Here is a 26,083-nt window from a genome sequence, read left to right as displayed (position 1 = left end):
GCAATTTGATTAAAGAAATTGTTACAAAAAATTTGGTCCACTTTTCACGTGGGCAACTTCCTGAACCTTAATCTGGGATGTCTCACGAATGTAATTATGCAAAAAAATCTCATGGGAATATTTTTTCCAACCAACCCGCCGTTTTCGCCTTGTCTATACCGTAAATAATTGAGAAGTTAACAATAAATTTCAGAGGTTAAAATTTTAATTAAAATTTAAAACTAAAAAGCTACATATTCCAAAACACATTTATTTACGGTTGATGTTTTAAGGGTCCCCGTCTCAACTGAATAGGGAAGAGTCGACCAGACGTTTCGAATTTCGAATTTCAATCTTAGCAATTACTCTTGAGAAATGCATCTGGGATGATCAAATAGCAACTATTTTTTTATATAAAATAGTATAAACATTTTAGTGATTAGTTTTTAATCTTATCTATCAGGTGATTTTTATATAAAGTGGATACTTTTACATATACCTATAGGTACTATTAATATTTATGTATTTATGTAGAAATTAAGTCAAATTCCTTACTACTCTATCTAGATTTAAATATAAAAATGAAAACGTTTACAGTTTTTGCTTCGTTAATCGTTTGTAAGTAACTTGTTTCTATAATATTCCTATTTGTTTGTAACTTTTATATTTTATATGTTAATATGCGTTTACATATTTTACTTCCAATCGTTAATAGGCCTGGATCCCGCGTACTAAAAAAAAGTTGCTTAATAGCAATCTGAAAGTTTATTAATAGCTTAACGGTGTCTCGTCGGACAAACTTTGATATATGGGAACACTGGAACAGGGGAAGTTTTAATTGTGAAAGAGGTTAAAAATTTGGAACGTCAGACTACGAAAACGTCCCATGTATTGTGTCGGGCAGAACTTCCAATTGATTTATTACCCTTTCATTAAACTCTTTTTACCCTTTCATTTTAAGTCCGACACTTAGAACATGTCTAATGACAGGAATTATGATAGGTGATAAAATAGCAGTCTGATTTTTGCATACGAGTTTAATGAAAGGGTAACAAATCAACTGGAAGTTCTGTCCGACAAAATACATGGGACGTTTTCGTAGTCTGACGTTCCAAATTTTTAACCTATCCCGCAATTAAAACTTCCCCTGTTCCAGTGTTCCCGTACATCAAAGATTGTCCGACTAGACACCGTTAAGCTCTTAACAAATTTTCAGCTTGCTATTAATCAACTTTTCTTTAGTACGCGGTATCCAGGTCTATAATATTGTACATTGTATTTATTTAAGATTATAAACTATAAATTAACGTTTATTTTGATGTTTTTATCCTTTTACTTTTTTCATTTGATCTATATTTCTGCATACCTCTCTTTTTCATTGCTCCGCACAAACTGACAATTTATTGTTTTCCTATTTATTCTTTCTCATTACATTAATATTCTTATTGGATGCAATTTATTTTATTTTTATTTTAAGAAAATGATGCAAGAACTATAAGTATAGGTCAAAAATATATATTGAATTTCAAATATGTATTGAAATGCAAAGATACAAATTTAGTCTACCTTACGTATCAAACTGCAAGAGAAACAGAAAAAAATGATCAATAAAAAAGTCAAACATAAAATATCAATCCAACATAGTTAAAAAGGTTAAAAATTGTTTAATAAGTTTAACACGTATATAAACCAAATCCTTTTCTACCATATAATGGTGTAAGGTTTTATTATTTACTTCTTAACAAATGTTTTCCATTATTGGCGGTTTCGGATCAACATCCTTGGGTCGGTCCATGTCAATCCTCTTCTCTCCAATATTTTTTCAAATACTTCCTCCCAAGTCTGCCTTGGTCTTCTTATTTTTTTGTTTTTCAATAGTTTTGCTTCTCACACTCTTGTCACTGGTATGCTATCTTTCATCCGGTGTAAATGACCCCACCAACTCAGCTGTCTCTGTTCTATAAACTCCAATGGGGATTGAATTTTCAGTTCGTTCCTTATAACCCGCCTTAATACTATAACTTGATAACTCGAAACTAGCAGCTCTGAGATAAATGGGTTTATAGATTTTAAAGATATTTGTGCTGCTACCAGGATGTTGGTAAATACGGAATTAAATCTGCAGCTCTAAAATACTGTTCCTTAACTTTTTGGCTAGTGATTTATTTAGCGATACGAGGTAAATTTGTTTTCGAATATGAAAAAAAAAACATGAAAACGTAAAGTTATCAACATTTAGCACTAACATAATGTTAACATTTCGAAATGTCGCATGTCGTGCCAAGTTGTATCTAAGTGAACTTTTTAACAAAAGTAATATTTTAAGCATTATTTTGGTGAAAATTAGCCCTCCGCCATGGATTGTTATGGGTGGGCTAGAATCCGTTAAACTAAAATGAAATTTTCAATTTACAGTATTATTATTGGCCAGCGTAAAGGATAAACTAACTTAAAATAAAGTCATCACAAAGCTTTTCCAATTTTTTTAAACTCTGTATTTATGTCAGAATGCATACAGTCAGATTCCATTTGGCTATGTCCGGAGACCAAAAACTTCATATTTCTGCATTCCAGGTTTTCAATATCCTACAGCACTGCTGTCATAAACATTCCTGCTGTAAACATGTTGAGGTTTTGAGCACCACACCTGTCTGTCACTGTAGAATGTGACGTGGATTGTCGCGTGTGGTAACGATTTCAGGTATACAGTGTATACTGCATTTGCTATCTTACAACTTCCTCGAGCACCCTATGTTTCGTCTCCCATGAAACAGTCTCCTTGACCGGACAGGAGCTTCTGTCATGTGAGCGATGTCTTACTTTTAACACAATCGTGAACTAAAGGCAGGGTTTTAATTTATGCTTAGTCTTTTTAACGACAACCTGTTTGACGTTGCCAGATCTGCTAACAATTCTCGAATTTTTGTATTAACATGAACCGAATCAACAGATAGTAATTACGTGGTAGGCTCAATGGTTTATAACTCAACACGTGCTACAACTAGATAACTAGAGTTAGCTAGTTGTAGCATTCAGTGTATGCCGCATTCACGATTATTCCGATTAAACAATAACTTGATAATTTATCTTGTCAAGTTTTAGCAGTGAACATTAGGGGCATTTAAGTTTTATCAATTTTCGTCAATAATAAATAAATAATTAACATGTTTGGAGCGAGTTATCAATTTTTTACACAATATGGAGGCACGTTAAATACATCTTATAAACTAGTTATCTCAAAAACGCCATTTTGGAGTTATCAAGTTATAGTACTAAGGCGACGAATGTGTTAGTTATTCTGTATATTTTGGTAGAATCTCTAATACTTCTTACAAATTTCATCTCTAGAGCCCATTGCTATTTTCCGCTCCGTTAGTATGATTCACTTCCGAAGCCCGACCCGACCGTCGGGATGTTGGAATAGCAAGACCACCGATCAAATCCGTTAGCCTGACATGTCAGGAGGACTCATTTTTGTCGTGTGAAAAGCCTACACACCAGGCCCCGGGCTTAGGTGAGTCTCGCCCTGTGCCAATGGCCCACTGGCGCCCCCTTTATTACTATAATGTAAAATCAAATAATCGATGTTACTTATATTTTATAAAGTAAAGTAAATAACAAGAAAACACCTCTTTTATACACAAAACTGTCGACATTTATTTCTACATAATTCACACATCCAGCAAAGATTACAACTTAAAATTATATTCTTAAGATCCTACTTTGTACAAAGCATTTTAAGTGACAGATTTTTTTCTAACCCTCAATTTGGCAAACTTGTTTCCTACATCAGAAAAATCTGTGCTTAAGATTAAGTCCTTTTCACAACACAGTAACATGAGAAAATTTAACTTGCTGTCTGAAAGAGCAGATCTCTTAACATTCTTCAGACAATTCAAAGCGAAAAATCCTCTCTGTAGAGTTGTTGGTGACAGGTAAGTTCAGAAAAATTCTAACAGCTACTTCAAGATTTGGAAAAGTACTCTTCAATTCATTTTTTATTATGTTTTCATACACTTCATCTTAACTTATCATTATTATGTTTCTTACTATTTTTATTTTACATTTCCGGTAGCCTGTATTATATTTACTTGTTATGTTCTATATATTTTTGAAAATTTTGTGTCAGATATTTTTAGTGGGTAATTTTTTTCTCTAATTTATTTTTATTATCTCTTTTATTTTGCGCCCCAATAATTTGGCGCCCCGGGCAAATGCCCAGTCTGCCCATTTATAGCCCGGGGGCTGCTACACACGCTCCAACAGTCAGACACAACGTTGTCAGCCCCGAAATGAGGTGGTTTGACCAGAGCGTGTATATTAGTGATGTTGATTATAGTTACTTTCGAGTATGCGTTACAAATCGTTACTTTTGTATAAAGTAATCATTTACAGAATTCGTTACTTTGATTACTATGATTACTTTTGATACTTTTGTATTTGTGTAACGGTAATCATATCGAAAATGGTATTTCTCAGTAGGTTAGGTATTTTGTATAAATTAATCATTTACAGTATTCGTTACTTTGATTACTGTGATTACTTTTGTTGTTTTGTTACTTTTGTATTTAAGTACCGGTAATCATATCGTGAATCGTATTTCTCAATAGGTAGGTATTTTGTATAGGTATTCCGATATAACAACGACCTTCACCGATCTGCTTAAGGGATAACAATGTTTTGATTACTATGAATACTTTTTTATTTGAGTACCGGTAATCATATCGAGAATCAAATTTCTCACTAGGTAGGTATTTTGTATAAGTATTTCGATATAATAACGACCTTCACGAAGTACGAAGTAATCAGAGTAATCAGAGTAATCAAAGTAGATACAATATTCGTTACTCGCTCTGATACGATTGGTACGAAGTAACGAAGTAATCAGAGTAATCAAAATAACGATTTACCTCTCTGTATAGTAATGGTTACTTTCGGTATTCGTAAGTAACAAGTACTTTGTAACGAATAGTTACTATTCAACATCACTAATGTATATACGTTTTAAGATTTATCACCAAAGAAAAAACAGCAACTATTAGCAAACGAGTGATTATACATTACCCTCAAGTCATATAAAATACATAATACACAGAGAAGTGTTCAGATTAGTCATGTCACGTCAAAACAAAGCAAACTTAGCTGTATGTATTTACAGAATTGTCATCAGATACCCCCGAAGTACCTTATAGATTATATAGACTAAGAGCCGCTATAGGTGAAATTTCTTAATCATTTTAGGCACGATGGGACCCTATGACTTAAATAGTAGAACCTAAAAGAAAACGTTTGAACACTGTGCCGTCACTTTTCAGTGGCACATGCGTCGACAGTGGCGCATCAAACTTTCCACTTATGGACGGGATAAATAAATTAAAATTTACCCTCCCTTACTAACAGAATTAATTTTTTTTATTTTTTTAAGTTTTATGTGATTAACACATAGGATTCAGCGTAATTTTAACCCACCACCCCCTTCCACCTGCCCCCACCATCAAAAACTTCATTTTTCGTTTTTATTTTTTTTTGGTGGGATGCAATCAATTTTAAAATTCCAAAAAATTCACACGCATAGCTGAGGCTTTTATAAAACATGCCTATTTTTATAAAAGGTAAAGGTATTTTATAAAAGGTATGACCCATAGGTAGAGTGTACATAACCTCAAAAAATTAAAAGAAATTTTTTTTTTCAAAAAAGCGTATAACTTTTTTTGAGGAATAGCTGTAGGTCTAATTTTTTCCTAATCTTATGTGATTTATCAAGCACTATATTTTTAATTTTTTTCAGATTTTTTCGTAAGGCTCCCCACCTTCAAAAATCCGAAAAACTGTTTTTTGAGGGGTTTTGGGGGATTTTCCCTATTTTATAGACTTCATAATATATCAAATCAATTTTGTTTTTATAGGTTATATCTCTGATGTTTGGGAAAAAGGGCTTAAGTCAGAATTTAGCAAAAAAATTTTTTGATGCCTGTAAACTTTGATTTTATGACTTAAGCCCTTTTTCCCAAACATCAGAGATATGTAACTTAAAGTAACTGAGTCCTTTAGAATATTTAAAAATCAGACAAACACGTTCTAACCCCCAAAACTCCCTTAAAAACAGTTTTTTGGATTTTTGAAGTGACCAGCGCAACCGAAAAATGTGAAAAAATTAGAAATATAGTGTTTGATAAAATACACAAGACTAAGAAAAAATTAGATCTGCAGCTATCCCCAAAAAAAGTTATATACTTTTTTCCAAAAAAAAATTTTAATTTTTAAATTTTTAAAAATTTTTTGAGGTTATGTACACTCAACCTACAGGTCTATAAGAAATATACGTGTTTTATAAAAGCCTTAACTCTGCGTGTAAATTTTTTGAAATTTAAAATTGATTGCATCCCACCAAAAAAAAAATAAAATCGAAAAATAAAGTATTTGATGGTGGGGGTAGGGAGAAGGGGGTGGTTGGTTAAAATTACGATGAATCTTATGTCTTAATCACACAGAACTTAAAAAAATGAAAAAAATTTAATTCTGGTAATGAGGGAGGGTATTTTTTAATTTATGTATCCCGTCCATAAGTGGAAAGTTTGATGCGCCACTGTAGACGCATGTGCCACTGAAAAGTGACGGCACAGTGCTCAAACGTTTTCTTTTAGGTTCTACTATTTAAGTTATACGGTCCCGTCGTGCCTAAAATGATTAAGAAATTTCACCTATAGCGGCTCTTAGTCTATTGTAATACCTTCAATTACCTGTATAAGATTTTTCATATTTTTTTTTTGTATTAGATGACGTAATAGTACTGTATTACTGTACATTAACTGTTTTATTTTATTATATTTATATAAATTTTTAAGTTGGAGCTTCCTTAAAGGAACCCTCTCCAGAAATTATTCCGGTACCAGGAGGCCTCTCTGGAGATGCTGTAACCACCCGTTACTGGGATTGTTGCGGAGTTTCTTGCAGCTGGGATGGTATTGTACACACTAAAAATGGCATACCCGTTCGATCATGTGAAAAGGATGGCAAAACCTACAGTACAAAGGAGAACAATACACAGTCCACATGTTGGAATGAAAATGGACCTGCTTTTACTTGCAGCAATCAAGTACCATTCGTTATAAATTCCACACTATCCTATGGATTTGCAGCTGTTTCTTTTGTGGGTAAATACCTAACTCAACTTTATTATATGCTACATCGCATGAAGTTATTTTTTATTTGAAATTATTGTAGTAGGGGAGGAAAATATGCTAAATTTGCAGTAAATCGAGCGATATGGGGACCTATTGGGTTGTGAACATTGGGTCCTAAAACCAAAAAAAGTTAATGTTAGTTTTCCATTTTAGTGAGGACGTTCCAACGTTTTTAACAATCGGACAAAACAATGTTGAACGTTTCCATCAATCATTTTTTCCGATACTAGCGCCATCTATCCATAATTCTAAAAAAATATCTCGAATAAAAGTTACTTATTTTTACGTAAGGAATCCAAATCTGTAATAAAAAATGGAAGCTCGTATTTAAGATTTAAAAAAAAACCCCACCCCACCCCCGTGGGTGGACATGTTTAGTGTTATTCGATAGATTTTTCAAAAATATTGAATACGTGTAGTTTGCAGTTTTTCGATCTGATGTTCATTTCGCGAAATATCGCGGGGTTCCTATTCAAAATTTAAAATTTACCCCCACCCCGCTTCGTGGGAGGTCGTGTTTAGTATAATTCGATAGATTTTTGAAAAATATTGAACACGTATTCTTTAGTTTTTCGATCTGACTTTTATATCTCGAAATATTCGCTTTTTTCTTATGATATTTTGTGACACCCATTTCCTTACGCCCCGCTCAAACCGTCTGATTTTTTAAATATATTGCATGTACTTAACTTACCTTATTTTAATCTGACAATTTCGAATTTTTCTAAGGATAGATTTTTTTTCGGATCGCCCTTAATGAACACCCCTGTATTAAGATCTAATATATGGGAGGGATGCATTTACAGGGTACAAGGTTTCTCCCCATATGATTTTCTGACGCGCTCGAGTAACTGAAAAAATCCTCGCTTTTGCTCCTCTACCATTGCAAACGAAAATTTTTAAAAATACCTCATTACAGTGGATGTAAGCAACGTAGAAACCAATGTTTTTTCTTAATAGTTTTACTACGTGTAATTAATTATTTTTTAATTCACAAAAAGATTCCGGTTAAAGATGTTTGTTATAATTATAGACTTTAAAGTGTCTTGTAGATCCTTAGTTGGGCCTAAATACAAGTAGTCCAGAAAGCCACTGCGCATCCGCTAGGGAAAATATTCTAATTCAGATTTTTTGCACAATCTTACTCAAAAAGGAATCCTTTTAACAAATTTGCATGTTGCCAGGACCAAAAGGTGGTCAAAAATTTTTTAAACGTTTTTTTTTTGTTTTTTTCCTAAAATTATTTTTTTTGCATGGAAAAAAGTTTTTTTAGATTTTTTGGATCATTCCAAACAGAAAAGGTCTTTAGTGACTTTTCTCTAAAAATGATAGTTTTTAACATATAAGCGATTAAAAATTGAAAAATTGCGAAATCGGCCATTTTTAACCCTCAAAAACTATGTGAAAAACTGAAAATTTGAATGTTGCCAAGGTAGGTAGATATTCTTTAAACGTCGATTGATGAAATCCCGAAGAGTTTTTTGCAATATAATATTCAAAACTCCTTTGTTTTTTAATTGCCAATCAAGCGTGCGCGACACTATTTTCCACCGACAGTATGGTGCAAATGAAAGGAATAAATTCGTTATTTCGTAAACCGGCGACTTTAAGGAAAAATCCCGAAACAGGTCGATTTTTATTTTTAAGTTATGATGTTGTGGCATATATGGTATACTAGTGACGGCATCCATCTGGACGTGATGACGTAATCGATGATTTTTTTAAATGAGAATAGGGGTCGTGTGCTAGCTTATTTGAAAGGTTCTTCAACTCTCTATTCAGAAATATAAATATTTACATGGGTGTCCAAAAAATTTTTATTACATTAAATTATTTGACAAAAAAATAAGTAGAAGGACACCCTGTATAAATAATTATGTAAATGTTTACATTACTGAATAGAAAATTGAAGAACCTTTCAAATGAGCTACCACACGACCCCTATTCTCATTTAAAAAAATCCTCGATTACGTCATCACGCCCAGACGGATGACGTCACTAGTATACGATATCTGCCACAATATCATAACTTAAAAATAAAAATCGACCTGTTTCGGGATTTTTCCTTAAAGTCGTCGGTTTACGAAATAACGAATTTATTCCTTTCATTTGCACCATACTGTCGGTGGAAAATAGTGTCGCGCACGCTTGATTACCAATTAAAAAACAAACTAGTTTTGAATATGGTATTGAAAAAAACTCTTCGGGAGTTCATCAATCGATGTTTAAAGAATATCTACTTACCTTGGCAACATTCAAATTTTCAGTTTTTCACATAGTTCTTGAGGGTTAAAAATGGCCGATTTCGCAATTTTTCAATTTTTAATCGCTTATATGTCAAAAACTATTATTTTTAGAGAAAAGTCACTAAAGGCCTTTTCTGTTTGGAATGATCCAAAAAACCTAAAAAAACTTTTTTCCATGAAAAAAAAATAATTTTAGGAAAAAAACAAAAAAAAAAACGTTTAAAAAATTTTTGACCACTTTTTGGTCCTAGCAACATGCAAATTTGTTAAAAGGGGTCCTTTTTGAGTAAAATTGTGCAAAACATCCGAATTAGAATATTTTCCCTAGCGGATGCGCAGTGGCTTTCTGGACTAAAGTATATTTTGATTTAAGCATATTATAATGGGTTAGGCACATACACCCTAGTATTGATCTTACTATTTTTCACGTATTTTCACCTAAACTTAAATAAACCCTGATAGTCCCCTAAATAAATATTTCAATATTTCTGATTATTTTGTTCATAGAGATTCTGACCAATAGAAATAAAAATTACAGCGATTATTTCATTCACAGGAGATTCTGAACAATAGAAAGCTACAGAAATCTAAATTAAATTGATAATTTTTGATAATTTCACGTCGTCAAGTATATTACGTCAGATGCCCTTCGTTGCTATGAAAAAATACATTCAGTGACATTAATGACAATTAATGTTTTAAAAGTTATAAAATTGATGACTTTCAACCGTAAAATATTTATAACCACTGTGTGTTTAATTGTACTAATTTGTACTTACATAAATAAATTACAATAAAATTTTGGTTTTTAACAGTTTTATTCATGAAATAATCGCAACAAATTGCACTTGATCTCTAAAATTAATATAGAATTTTTGCCCTCGTGACACTTTGACATAATTTCACTTGCCTTCGGCTCGTGAAATTAAAACTGTCAAAGTGTTACTCGGGAAAAATTTAATAATTTTATAGTTCTTGTGCAATTACTACTGATTATTTCATTCATAGGAGATTCTGACCAATAGAAAGCTACAGAAATCTAAATTAAATCGATTATGTTTTAATGATTTTAACTTCCAATCGTATAGTAAGATATTTGATGTATAGTAAGGTATTTGAATTCTGTCCAATCAGATTAAAATTATACTGAGAATTATCTACTGTAGAAAATTATCAGTAGTAATTGCACAAGAGCTCTGAAATTATTGAATTTTTCCCGAGTGACACTTTGACAGTTTTAATTTCACGAGCCGAAGGCAAGTGAAATTATGTCAAAGTGTCACGAGAGCAAAAATTCTATATTAACTTCAGAGGTCGAGTGCAATTTGTTGCGATTATTTCATGAATAAAACTGTTCAAAACCAAAATTTAATTGTAATTTATTTATGTAAGTACTATTAAACACACAGTTTTTATAAATATTTGACGATTGAAAGTCATCACTGTTATAATTTTTAAAACATTAATTGTCATTAATGTCACTGAATGTATTTTTTCGTAGCAACGAAGGGCATCTGACGTAATATACTTAACGACGGGAGATTATCAAAAATTATCGATTTAATTCAGATTTCTGTAGCTTTCTATTGGTCAGAATCTCCTATGAATTAAATAATCGATAGATTTTTTTTAAGTAGATTGTTTCTGTTTAATGGCAACAAGTTTCCTAGTTATGAAAACTGCCACATTTAAGAAAATATCCATCATATACGTATTAAAAAATAATCTTACGAATATCACACGACAGTAGGAATAAATAAGAAAATAATGCTTCATTTGTACTCAAGTTTGTTGTCATTGGGCAATAGCAACTCGAGCCCTGCGGGCTCTCGTGTCTATTGCCAGACAACAAATTTTCGAAAAACTGTCGCATTATTTTCAATGTATTCTCATTCTCTTGTGATATTATACCCGATAATTTTTGATAATTTCCCGTCGTCAAGTATATTACGTCAGATACCCTTCGCTGCTATGAAGAAATACATTCAGTAACATTAATGACAATTAATGTTTTAAAAATTTTAAAAGTGATGACTTTATACCGTCAAATATTTATAACAACTGTGTGTTTAATTGTACTAATTTGTACTTACATAAATTAATTACAATAAAATTTTGGTTTTGAACAGTTTTATTCATGAAATAATCGCAACAAATTGCACTCGATATCTAAAATTAACCCCTTCGTGGCGGACCGTCATCCGGCAAGTCGGCTCCTATATACGGATTCGACCGTTTACCGAGCGGCTTCGCGCGGTCGGTTAAAATACAGTATCACACTACAACTAATTAAAGTTAATGTAATAATAACACTAATTTTAGAAATAAAACTATTTTTATTAAATTTATTTTTCTACATAGTATGTGAGTTAAATTAAATTTTATTCATAAAATACCATTTTAAACAAAAATTAGTAAAAAAGATAAACAAGATAATTCGGATGGAATTCCCCAGACTATTTTGTGCTTGATATCGTCCCAGTCTCCTAATCTGGGAAATTCCATCCTAATTATCTTGAAAGGTAAGTTATAAACAGCAGCACAGTACCTTCACCTCCCACACAAACCCATCAGTCAAAAATCCAAACAACCTTATCACCAATCAAATTAACTAAATATAATCTCTTTCTGGACATCACCCACTTTTGGTCGTGGTTTCCCCAGTTTTAGATTTGAATAAGGTAATTCGGACGGAACAGAAATACCTGAAATATGATGAAGACGGTTTCACCGCCTTATGGCGAACGAAAACTCATGATGCACCCGTGTGCATCACCGTACTGACCGGACAGCCAAGCATGATGCACACGGGTGCATCACCGTACCGAAGGGGTTAATATAGAATTTTAGAGCTCTTGTGCAATTACTACTGATTATTTCATTTATAGGAGATTCTGACCAATAGAAAGCTACAGAAATAAAGATTAAACTGATAATTTTTGATAATTTCCCGTCGTGAAGTATATTACGTCAGATGCCCTTCGTTGCTAGGAAAAATACATTCAGTGACATTAATGACAATAATTAATGTTTTAAAAATTATAAATGTGATGACTTTCAACCGTCAAATATTTATGACAACTGTGTGTTTAAATATACTAATTTGTACTTACATAAATAAATTACAATAATATTTTGGTTTTGAACAGTTCTATTCATGAAATAATCGCAACAAATTGCAGTCGATCTCTAAAATTAATATAGAATTTAAGAGCTCTTGTGCAACTACCACTGATAATTTTTTTCGATAATTTCCCGTCGTCAAGTATTACGTCAGATACCCTTCGTTGCTACGCAAAAATACATTCAATGACATTAATGTATGTATACACCGTTCTTAGGCGTCAACGCCCTTCGGTAGGGATCTATGGAGGAGTATCACCAAGCCGGAAGCCCTTATCCCTTCCCGTACCGCTCCTCCATAGGCCGATCAGACGCCAGTTTATTCCAGACCAAGCCGTAGACTCTATTGAGTTTTATACTACGGCGTTGGCCTTTTATAAATTTCATGACCTAGCTGAGGCTCGAACCAGCGACCGCAAATCGCAAATCCACTAAACTTGTCGATCGACTGAGCCCCAGCTAACTGGACCGTCAAGACCGACTCAATGACATTAATGACATTAATGACAATTATTAATGACAACTTGTCAGAGATTGATGACAACAGATTAATGTCACAGATTAATGACAACTTGTCACATATTAATGACAACTTGTCACAGAGAACACCAAGAAAGGGGTTTAGAAAATATTTAGGTGAAGATATCAATAATATTTAAAATTATTTAAAAGGTTAGTTTAATTTATGAAATAATCTTACCCAATTACTCTCAAGCTCTTAAAAATTATCGACTTGTTTTGCCCTCGTGATACGTTGACATAATTTCACTTCCCTTCGGGTCATGAAATTAAAATTGTCAAAGTGTCACTCGGGATACAAATCGATAATTTTAGAGCTCTCGTGTAAATACTACCAATAATTCTTCCATAACGCACGTCTTCTTCTTCTTCTTCTTCTTCTGCTTCTTCTTCTTCTTCTTCTTCTTCTTCTTCTTCTTCTTCTTCTTCTTCTTCTTCTAAAGGCGCTACAACCCTTTGTGAATCTTAGCCTGCTTAACAATGTTTTTCCATTCTGTCCTGTCGGATACTTTCCTTCGCCACTGCTTTCCATAACGCTACAGTAACTAATTAACAAATAGACGGGGTGATATTAGATAGAAGTTAAGCCACGATTTTCTGAGTTCTGCCCTCGGCAGTACTGGAAGATTAGAGGAGGTACTTACAATTTGTCGAATAATCCACGGATTTCCTGTGACCTTTCCTATGAAAATTAGATTTGTCATAAAAAAAAATGAGACTTTGCAAAGAATTTCCGAGACCAGCATATCCATTGAATAAAAGGATACTATCGATTTTATGGAGAAAATTTGAAGAAAATCACGAAAATTTCATTAATTTCATTACGTGTTTATATACATACACCTACACCATTTTGCAATACTCCTGCCCAAAAATTTTTTTCATAAAATCCATAGTATCCCTTTAAGTCAAGCGTCCACAGACCCGCATCGTACGCATCGTACGCAGCGGATTTTAGTTTGACAATCGATAATGCGATCCGTACGATGCGGATCAGTGGACGCGGTTACATAAGTTTCTGTACAAGGCAAACTAAAATCCGTTGCGTACGATGCGTCCGATGCGTACGATGCGGGTCTGTGGACGCTTGCCTTTATCCTATGATATGGCGATTCAGCAAATCATTGCAATACTTCTTTTATTTTTTTCATGGAAAATTTAATTTTCCCAGGAAAATGTCACAGGAAACCCGTAGATTTTTCCGCAAATTGTAAAATACTTCCTTCAACCTTCCTATATTGCAAAAGGGCAGAAAATCGTGGATGGACTTCTGTCTCCCGGTATAATAGATTAGTCATTTCCTGTATCTGTAGCACTTCCTTATACGTTCGCATTAACGAAGAACACGATTGTCACTTGTCACGGACTCTGACTACGCCTACTGGACTATTCAGACCGTTGTTTAGTAAGACAGGAACTTTTATTGTTGTTTTTTTTATCGATATTAGGCAGGAACTTTTATTGCTTTTTTATAGCTTTCAAAACTCCAAGTAACTGGATGCCGGGTATCACTAGTAAACGTGCGCTACCTGCTTCGACATTTAAAATTCTGATTTCTTTGCCCTTTGTATCAGCTTTAGCAGGACAAATCATTTGTAAATACTCATTTTTAATGTTTATTTATTGAGATAAACGTTAAGAAAACGGATTGCATAGATAATGAAAAAATGTAAAAAAATGAGACATGGACTTTTAGATTTAGTATTGTGTTTATGGGAGTACGCCACAATTGTTGGTGTAATAAAAATTACATTTCCTAAATATAAGACTGTTGTTTGACGTTTCGACTTCCATCCCGAAAATCGTTTTCCGAAGTAAAACAAAAAATTAGGTCGGAAAATCCTGGGAAAATCCTCATATTAATCTTTTTAGGTTATGTGTCAAACATTGTGGCCTAATTCCATAAACACAATATTAAATTTAACATGCCACAAGAAACCAGCCTTGCGGACTTTTAAAGGTTTTGATACCAATTAATTCAGGTTTAAGAGGCCTTAAGATCTCACAGAATTTTTAAAAGCATCTAGCGGATATTTTGAGGGTTTGTTAACCCAATAACCAAATCCTGCTTAAGTTTGGATATTTTGAGATAATAATTCAATACAAAATATACTGTGTTCTTCTTCTTTGAGTACCGCGCCTAAATTTTAGACGTGCGTGGGTAGCTTCATTGACACTTTGCCGATACTTTTTCGATCTTGTTCGGCATCTATCAATTCATCTGCTGATAAGCCACTTTATTGGCGAAGGTTTCGAAGTAATGAATATTTCTTCCTGCCAGTTCCTATTTTGCCCTCTATCTATTCGCTGAATATTAACTGCGGTTTCGAGTATCTGCTACCTCTCATTATACAGTATGTCCCTGTAAGTTGTATCCATATGGAAAACTTTTTTATTATAAATTTTACGAAAACACTTCCGAAGATTCAAACATCAGATATCAAATTTTATGAATGTTATACGAAGTATGTCAAAAAGTTTGAATTTCACTCAAGAGTAAAGTAGCTTTATTTTTCACAATATTGAAAATTGCTATTACGAAAAGTTAGTTGAAATTTAAAACTATATTATAATATGCAATTATATCCTCCTTATTGAAAAACATTTTTTTTTGAAAAATTATCGATAATTAACATTATTTTCAGTTATTTCAATTCTGATAACTCTTTTATTATCAATTTTAGAAAAAAAAGTGATTCTTATTAAAAAATTTTGGATGGTCTAAAACCAAATACAACCATCTTGTATCAAATTTTATCAATTGTATACGAGGTATGTCAAAAATGATAAATTTAGATCAAAAGTAAAGTATCTTTATCGTTCAGAATTATTCAATTAGAAGGATGTAATTACATACTGAAACATAGTTTTTAATTCTAAATAACTTTTCATAATAAAAATTTTCGATATTGTTAAAAATAAACGTATTTTACTCTTGAGCAAAATTCATATTTTTTGACATACCTCGTATAAAATTGATAAAATTTTGACATAAGATGGTTGTATTTTAGGTTTTAGACCATACAGAACTATTCATTAAAAAGCACTTTTTTTCGTAAAATTAATAATAAAAGAGTTATCTGAATTGAAATAACTGAAAATAATGTTAGTTATCCATAATTTATCAAAAAAATTTAATTAGAAGGATGTAATTGCATACTAGAATATAGTTTTAGTTCAAAACAACTTTTCATAATAGCAATTTTCAATATTGTGAAAAATAAAACTACTTTACTCTTGAGTGAAATTCAAACTTTTTGACATACCTCGTATATTATTCAAAAAATTTGATATTTGATGGTTAAACCTTAGGTTTTGGACCATGCAGAGCTTTTTATGAAGAATAAATTCTTTTCGTAAAATTAATAATAAAAAAGTTTTCCATATGGATACAACTTACAGGGACATATTGTATATACTGCGTTCTGTTCTATCTATTTATCTCTTTAGCCTTCTTCTGTCTATCTTTGAACATAGGCCACTCCAATCCTTTTTCAATCTTCTCTGTCTGTCTCTACAGTCATCCACCTAGAGCATACGTGCTTCTTGATAGTATCATCTGTTCATCTCTTTTGGGGCCTTCCTCGGCTTCGTTTATGTTCCCACGGTCTCCAATTTATAAGAATTTTACTCCTTTGGTCTTCTTTTTGTCTTATGTTGCGTCCAGCAGATCCTCATTCCAATTTTGCAACTTCTTGTCTAACATCTCTAACTTTTGTTTTCTCTCTTATCCACTCGTTTCTCTTTTTATACATTAGTCTTATGTGCAACATTTGTCTTTCCGTTGCTCTTTGCGTTTTTATAATTTTGACCATGTTTGCTTTTGTAAACGTCCACGTTTTTGAACCATAAGTGAGAACATGTAGTATGCATTTATTGTATTATACAGGGTGTTTCATTGGGAAACGGAAATACTTTAATAGTGAATAGAGGTCACCGAGCCGGTTCTAGATATAGTACATTTTTTGCCCTACCGACTTTTATAACCGAGTTACAGGGTGTTTTATCGATTTTGCCCATTTCTTTCCTAAGCCATAACTTTAGAACCACCCTGTATATTTTTTTGATATTTGGTACACATATGTCTCATTCAAAAGCCAAACGATGGACATACTAACCATAAGAAAAATCCAGGTCCGGATTAACAAAAAATTATAAGGTAATTGTGACCTTAACAAAACACGCTGCATATTGAAATGTTGAAAATCTGTTTGCATATTTGAAAAGAGCGCAAAAAAGTAAGTTTAATGGTTCGCTTCAATTTTTCGGCCACACAATTTTATGACTTTAATTTTGAAATTATATTGAATTTTTTAAGAACTTTGACATTAAAAAGCAGATATGATTAACTTTTAGTTATAAATTATTAAAGTTAATGAATAAATAATAATTTTAAAAATAATCAATACATATTTACCTCATTGGAACGACCCAATTACTAATGACAAGAAAAATCCAGGTCCGGATTAAGAAAAAAATATAAAGTAATTGTGACCTTGAAACAACACCCTGTATATTGAAATTTTGAAAATTTGTTTGTGTATTTTAAAAGAGCATAAAAAACTGCGTTAAAAGGTGCATGTCAAATTTTTTCGCAGATAACTTAATTACGGCACTTTTGAAATCATATTGATTAATTCCAAGTCACAAGAAGCTACCAGACAAATGAAGAACAATCCCAATGTACTTAGAAAATCGACTCGAAATATTTTAAAACGAGCAAGGAAATGCATCGAACAAAATGGCGGACATTTTGAGCAACTGTTATAGTTCAAATATTTTTAATTTATGTTAAATTGTTGAATTGTAACAAATTTTTGTTTTATTAGATATAGCAGTTTTTTTAATTCTTTACTAAATCATTAAAATATCCCAATTCTCGCAATTCTAATCTTTAATGATGTGCATATATGTACAAATCCAGAGAATCTATGAAGCCAGCGTAGTAAATAAGTATTAAGTATTTTTAAAATAAGTATGGATTCATTAACATTAAATTATTATTAAAAGTTAACAATACCTGGTTTTTAATCTCAGAGTTCTTTAAAATTTCAATATAATTTCAAAATTGAAGTAATTAAATCAACGGCGAAAAAATTAAAATAAGCCTTTAATCACAGTTTTTCATGCTCTTTTAAAATACGCAGACAAATTTTTAAAGTTGTTCTGAAGCTATTTTCTTGTGGCATTTTTATAATCAAGTATATTCAAATGGGAAATAAGCCACAATTTTACCTAAAAATGATTTTATTAACGTTTCGACGCCCAAGTCGGGTGTCGTTGTCAAAATACAAAATATTATTAAATAATTTTTAAAATTTCAATATACAGGGTGTTGGTTCAAGGTCACATTTACTTTGTATTTTTTTCTTAATCCGGACCTGGATTTTTCTTGTCATTAGTAATTGGGTCGTCCCAATGTGGTAAATAAGTATTGATTATTTTTAAAATGAGTATTTATTCATTAACTTTAATAATTTATAACTAGAAGTTAATAATATTTGATTTTTAATGTCAAAGTTCTTAAAAAATTCAATATAATTTCAAAATTAAAGTCATAAAATTGTCTGGCCGAAAAATTGAAGCAAACCATTAAACTTACTTTTTGTGCTGTTTTCAAATATGCAAACAGATTTTCAAAATTTCAATATACAGGGTGTTTTTTTAAGGTCACAATTACTTTATATTTTTTTGTTAATCCGGACCTGGATTTTTCTTATGGTTAGTATGTCGGTCGTTTTGGTTTTGAATGAGACATATGTGTACCAAATATCAAAAAATATACGGGGTGGTTCTAAAGTTATGGCTTAGTAAAGAAATGGGCAAAATCGATAAAACACCCTGTAACTCGGTTATAAAAGTCGGTAGGGCAAAAAATGTACTATATCTAGAACCGGCTCGGTGACCTCTATTCATTATTAAAGTATTTCCGTTTCCCAATGAAACACCCTGTATACCCTTGTCTTAAGATGTTGTGAATATCGTTGGTTTTTAAGGATGTAGCTTAGTATCCCACATACCGCCCATGCTAAACCAACTCGTCTTTTGATCTACAGTGTTACTTACCCGAAATAACGTTGTATACTTTGGTACACATTTTTGTTAGTTATTTCGATTAAGCGAAATTATGTATAAGCCAGTCAATGAGAGCAAGAACAGGATATTTCCTCCGAATTCAATCCTACTGCATGGATTTTAATGAAATTTTGGGAAAAGGCCCCACTTATCTCCTTACTCAAAGTCTACCGTATATACTCTGGCGCTTTTACCTTGGGTGCGGTTCCCAACCCTTCAAGGGGGTGGAAAATTTTTTGCATAAAATAACCACGGAAGTGGCTAAAGAAAGTAATTCTAAGCAAAAACTGTTCTATAATGTTTATTTGAAAACTCAATACTTTTTGAGTTATTCGTGGTTGAAAATTGACCATTTTCATTGAAAACTGACATCTTTTCGGACGGTTTTTTCGAATACCTTGAAAACTATGCATCAAACTAAAAAAAACTATATACACCATTTTTGTAGCATTTAAAACAACAAAGAGGATCGTTCCTTCATTAATCTTATAGTTACAATACAAAAAGAGATATGGTTGGTGAAAAGAGTTTGTTTTTGGTGCATGCTCAAATCGGGGTATTCAACTTGAAATAACAAAAAAAAAACGGTCGATTTTAGGTGTAGAATGCTGCCAATATGTTTTGTTGTGCTTGAAAATACCTTTTAAAACGAGCAGTATTAAATGTTGATTACATTCAAACGAAGCGAGATTGGCTGCAAAAAAGTTGATGACTAATGTACTTTAAGAAAAAATGAGAACTATATTTAACCCCTTATACACCAGAATTTAAATGCATTGTTTTCCATCTACAATAACTTTTACTATAGTGTTATTTCTATGTTCAAAACGTTGAACGAGTTTAAAATGAATGGTTTAAAAAAAGATAAGATCAATTTTAGAGCGCATTTTTAAATTTTCTTTAAAATCTTCCTTTTTCTCCATGTAACTTGAAAATGATAAGAGATACAGTAATGGAAAACAAAAACATAATTTTTATCTAAAAAACCCTACATTTTTGCACCGTATCTTTTTTTCGTATCTTTTATCATTTTCTAGTTATATGGAGAAAAGGAGATTTTTAAGAAAATTTAAAAATGCGTTCTATAACTTTATCTTAGTTTTTTCAAAAACAATTTATTTTAAACCCGTCCAACTTTTGAACATAGAAATAACACTATAATAAAATGTATGGTAGAATGAAAACAATGAATTTAAGTTCTGGTGGATGAAAGGTTAAATAAACTTTATCATTTTTTTCTTAAAATACATTATTCATCAAATTTTTTGCAGCATATTTCGCTTAGTTTGAATGTAATCGACATTTAATATTGCTCATTTTAAAGGTTTTTTCACGCACTACAAAAGGTATTGGTAGCATTATACACCTAAAATTGACTGTTTCTCTGTTATTTCAATTTGAATACACCGATTTGAGCATGCACCAAAAAACAAACTTTTTTCACCTACTATATCTCTTTTTGTATTATAACTAGAAGATTTATGAAGGAACGAGTCTCTTTGTTTTTTTATAAGCCACAAAAATGTTTTTATAAGCCACAAAAATGTTTTTATATAGTTTTTTTAGTTAGATGCATAGTTTTTAAGGTATAGGCAAAATACAGTCCGAAAGGGTGTCATTTTTCAATGAAAATGGCCAATTTTCAACCACGAATAACTCAAAAAGTATTGCGTTTTCAAAGAAAATTATAAAATAGTTTTTGCTCAGAATTAGGTTTTCTAGCTACCTCCTTGGTTATTTTGAACAAAAAATTTTCCACCCCCTTGAAGGGGTATGAACCGCCCCCAAGATAAAAGCGCCAAAGTATATAGGGTAGACTTTGTTTCTTGAGCTATTCGCTATTCCCTACTTACTGTGAAAATATCAAGTACATAGATGTAGTAGGATGGAATTCTAAGTCAAATACCCTCATTGACTGTCTTATACATAGATCAGCCAAACCTTTCCTGTAACTGTAGCACGTCTGTACAACGTCAGTTTTACGTCCGCATGAACGAAGAACACGATTAAATCTGACTACGCCTACTGGCTTACTCAGTTCCTTTTAAAGATGAAATAAGACAAGAACTTTTATTTTTATTTTTGTTTTTTTATTGATATAAGACAGGAACTTTTATTGCTTATTTTATAGCTTTCAAAACTCCAAGCTTCTGCATGCCTGGTATTCCTAGTAAACGTGCTCTACCTGTTTCGACATTTAAAATTCTGTTTTCTTTACCCTTTGTATTAGCTTTAGCAGGACAATAACTAATTTTTAAACACTCATTTTTAAAGTTTATTTGCTGAGATAAATGTTAAGGAAACCGACTGCATAATTAATGAAAAAATGTAAAAAAAATGAGACACAGATTTTAGATAATTTGTTACCAATTTCTTCTTCTTCAGGTTCCTTCCCTATCTAAGTTTGGAAATCGTCATCGCTATTTTAATTTTATTGGCCGCACTTCTGAATAATTCTAATGAGCTGCAACCGAACCACTCCCTCAAGTTTCTTAGCCAGGATATTTTGCATCGTCCTGGGTTTCTCTTCCCTTGTATCTTCCCTTGCATAATTAACCTAAGTAATACGTACTTCTCGACCCTCACTATATGACCCAGATATTGAATCTTTCTAATTTTAACAGTTTTTATGACTTCACATTCTTTCTTCATTCTTTGTAACACCTCTATATTAGTTATTTTTCAGTCCACGATATTCTGTGGATTCTCCTGTAGCACCACATCTCAAAGGAGTTTAATTTTTTGATTTCAGACTGTTTTATTGTCCACGCTTCCATGCCGTATAGTAAAGTGGAAAAAACGTAACATCGTAGCATTCTTGTGCGGATCTCTAGGTTAAGGTTACGGTTGCAAAGTAAGTTCTTCAATTTTATGAACCTGTTTCTTGCCATTTCTATTCTAGATCTGATTTCTTTTGTTTGATCTTAATCTTCGGTTAGCCACGTTCCTAAATATTTATATGTTGTTACTCTTTCGATCGTTGTATTATTGATGATCAGGTTATCTACATTTTGTGGTTTTTTTGAGAATATCATTGATTTAGTTTTCTTGAGATTCATTTGCAGTCCGTACCTGTCACATGCATTGTATACATGTTGTATTATGTACTGTAAATCTTCCATGTCACTTGCACTTACAAATTGTTACCAATTTAGTAAGGTTAAAAAGACTAAAATCTTACATAATCCTTACAAGTTTGTAGCTGATATTTTGAGACTTTGTTAACCAAAATAACCAAATTATGGACCAGGGTATTTAACAATAAAACATCGGCAAATAAATAGATTTTTAAATAGAGATCGACTTCCAACTTTTTGCATTGTGTACAGGATAACGTCAGGAAAAAGTCTACAATGGAAAAATGGGTGGAAATATATAATTGCCTTTACAGTGCATAAAATACATTCACAAGTGCATAAGCATGTCAAAATCAGTATATTAATCGCCAGATCTTGTCACTAACGGGTTTTTGGGTCGCTGAGACTGAGCATGAATATGCCATTAAAACCGACCTCCGGAGCACCTGGCCCCCAGTGTTACTGTTAAGGCACGTAATCTAGAGTTTAGAGAATTTTCGGCACTAAATTAATATAGTCAGATTTCCCGGGGGAATTTGGGAGCCAGGAAACATGAATACTCCATCAGAACGGACACCCTGAGCATCTGGTGCCGTGTCACTGCTAAGGCACGCCATCTTCTTCGGGAATTTCGAAGATTTTCAGCATTAAATTGATGCAAATAGAATACTCGGAGGATTTTGGGTTTACTAAATACCCAAAGTACCTGCAGCCCATTTTCACTGCTAAGGAACGTCATCTTCTGGATTTTAGAGGGGTTTCGGAACTAAATTTATGCAAACAGATTACTCGGGAGTAGATGAACTAACTGACCGAATTGAAGCCGACAATGGGATAAGAAGGCGGATTCTTTGAGTTCTTTATTTTTCACCCTGATTATGGACGAAATAATAAAAAAAGTAAGAACTAAAAAAGGATACCTAATGGGAGAAAAACAACTTAAAATAATCTGCTATGCGGACGATGCAATACTAATCTCTCAAAGTGAAGATGATTTACAACGTATGCTGCACCAATTCAACATAATCGCCAGAAAATTTAACATGTTAATTTCCTCAAAAAAGACGAATGCATGGTTATAACAGCAGATCCAGTAAGATGTAAATTGGAGCTGGAAGGTCAGATAATAGAACAAGTGATGTAGTTTAAGTACCTAGGCATCACACTATCCAGCTACGGAAGACTTGAAACAGAAGTGGAAGATCAACTGAATAGAGCAAACAGAGCCGCAGGTTGCCTGAATGACACAATATGGAGAAATAAAAATATCGAAAAAGAAATGAAAGGCAGTATTTACAAAACAGTCGTCAGACCAATAATGACATACGCGGCAGAAACACGACTCGACACAGAGAGGACAAAAAGATTGCTCTAAACAGCGGAGATGAAAACCATTTGAAAAATCGATGGTAAGACTCTATGGGACAGAGCTAGAAGTACAGATATATGACGGAGATGCAAGGTGGATAACATTAACAACTGGGTAATAAACAGAAGAATAGAATGGAATGACCACATAAGCCGAATGACAACAAATATGGTAGTCAGGACAGCGAGAGACAGTTCCCCAATAGGAAGATGATCAGTGGGAAGACCACGAAAACGATGGAACGACAACTTACTAGAGGCACATTGAAAAAACAAATAGAGTCATGTCTATACAAGAAGAAGAAGAAGAAGAAGAAGAAGAGAAGAAGATTATCCGGGAGTTTCTGGGGTCGCTGAACACGAACACACTTGATTAATCTAAATTAGTATATTTTTTAGATTGTTACTAAAGGGACACGTAATGCTTTCGTTCTGCTATATCAACACCAAACCTCAAAGCACCTGGAGCCCACTTTCACTGCTAAGGCACGTTCCCTTCTGGGGTTTAAAGGAGATTTGGCACTAAATTTAAGCAAGCAGATTACTCTGGAGTTTTGCTTGATTGTTGCTGAACACAAACACACTATCAGAACAGAACAGACCACCGGAGCACTTGGTGCTCCAAGGGTCGGATCTGATGTCATAGTCGTGTTCAGCAACCCCAACTCATCTGTTTACATCAATTTATTGCCGAAAGCTCATCAAACTCCAGAAGATGACGTGCATCAGCAGATACTATGGGCTCCAGAAGTGGGTTCTAATGACGTACCTACTTATGTTTAGTGACTCCAAAAACATCCGAGTAACAAACTGTGGCCCTTAATGTACTGATTTTGACATATTTATGCACGTTCGGATGCTCTTTATGCACTGTAAAAGAAATTATGCATTTTGAGCCATTTTTCTATTGTATAAATTTTTCTGACATCATCACGAAAACATTGCAAAAAGCTGCAAGTCGATATAAATACTCTATTTAAAACTTGATGTATTTTTCCTAAAGGACCTGGTCTATAAGAGAAATAATTTAATACTGATTTTTGTTTATTCTATTAGGAAGCACAGATACCGGCCATTGTTGTCAATGCTACCTTCTAAAGTTCCAAGGCCAACTTAAAGATAGAGAATTGTTGGTACAAGCCATCAACACTGGCAGCGATTTAACAACCAATCAATTTGATCTCCAAATCCCTGGTGGCGGTGTTGGTCTATATAATGGATGCGTTAAACAATGGAACGCACCTGTTGATGGCTGGGGAGAGCGTTATGGTGGAGTAACCTCAGTTGAAGGATGTGATCAATTGCCAGTTCAGTTGCAGGATGGATGCAAATGGAGATTTGAGTATTTAGAAGGAGTTTCTAATCCAAGTGCAACATTCTATGAAGTTAAATGCCCATCAGAACTTATTGCTATAACGAACTGTGGCGATAGAAATTAAAAATTTTGAAATATGTTGTTAGTATAAAATGAATAAATATTTGACATTTATTGTTATTTATTTTTAATTAATAAAAAATTTACAATTTATTATTATAAATTTTTATAAATAGATAATAATTACCACTTTCGCTGAAACCATGATCAGTAGTAACTCAATGGTCAGATTTTTAAGAAATTGTAAATAAAGTATGCGCGAAAACAAACGACACTGAAAAACTAAAGATTTATTAAACATGAAAAATTAAATAACATTATTTCAAATAATGCGAATTTTAAGTTTTGCTTCTATACAAAATATGTTCAAAGTGCTCGCTATTGCTTTCCAAGCAGTACTTATAACGCTTAACAAGATTACTTAGCATGTTATTAAAAATAGGCTGCTGCATTCTTCTGAAGAAGATAAAAAATTTTTCACGGGGTTCATCAATAGTTGCCGGTGGGTTTTCTATAAAAACGGCTTGTTTCAGCATACCTCATACGTAAGCATTAAGAGTTGTTAGATCAGGTGAATGAGAAGGGTAAGGAAAATTCGTGTTATGGAAAATTAGGCGGTTTTCAAAATTTTCTCTAATCAGATCTAAGGATGCTCTCGTGATATGATAAGTAGCCCCATCCTGTTGGAACCATTGGGTATTCAACTGTATGTTTCCGGCACGACAGAATTGCCTTAGATGAATAAAAAATGGTGTCAAAATTTGTTCTCTATATCGCACTTGATTTAGTGTACCGGGTCTTCTAAGCTCGTCTTCCACGAAGTAAGGGCCCAATAATCCATTGCCTGACACTGCCCACCAAATCGTTACACGGTCACTATGAAGAGGTTTCTCTCCGATGATGCCTGATCGTTCAAAACCAAGAAAACGATTTGTCTGTCGATTGATAAATCCATTCGGATGGATGTGACATTCTTCTGTAAATCACACATTAGAAACAGATAGGGATTGTTCATAAACCATTGCCAAGACTGAAGCACAATAAACAACTCTTGATTTCTTTTCTTGTCTGGTCTTGTCAAGTGCTGCCCAATCTGTATTTTATAGGGTAAACCACCAATCTTCTTAAATATTCTTC

At 32.8% G+C, this 26,083-nt stretch overlaps 1 protein-coding gene across 1 annotated transcript; it reads left to right on the top strand.

Moving 5' to 3' along the window:
• Window positions 1-442: 442 nt before the first annotated feature.
• Window positions 443-25,066, top strand: LOC114328726 (endoglucanase). Its single transcript, XM_028277668.2, has 3 exons — window positions 443-597; window positions 6,825-7,133; window positions 24,628-25,066. Exons 1-3 carry the CDS (start codon window positions 561-563, stop codon window positions 25,008-25,010), a joined length of 729 nt encoding a protein of 242 aa, XP_028133469.2. The 5' UTR covers window positions 443-560; the 3' UTR covers window positions 25,011-25,066.
• Window positions 25,067-26,083: the final 1,017 nt, after the last annotated feature.

Source organism: Diabrotica virgifera, chromosome 7, assembly GCF_917563875.1.
Source record: "Diabrotica virgifera virgifera chromosome 7, PGI_DIABVI_V3a".
NCBI classification, from domain to species: Eukaryota; Metazoa; Arthropoda; class Insecta; order Coleoptera; family Chrysomelidae; genus Diabrotica; species Diabrotica virgifera.
This window is presented reverse-complemented; position numbering and strand designations above follow the sequence as displayed.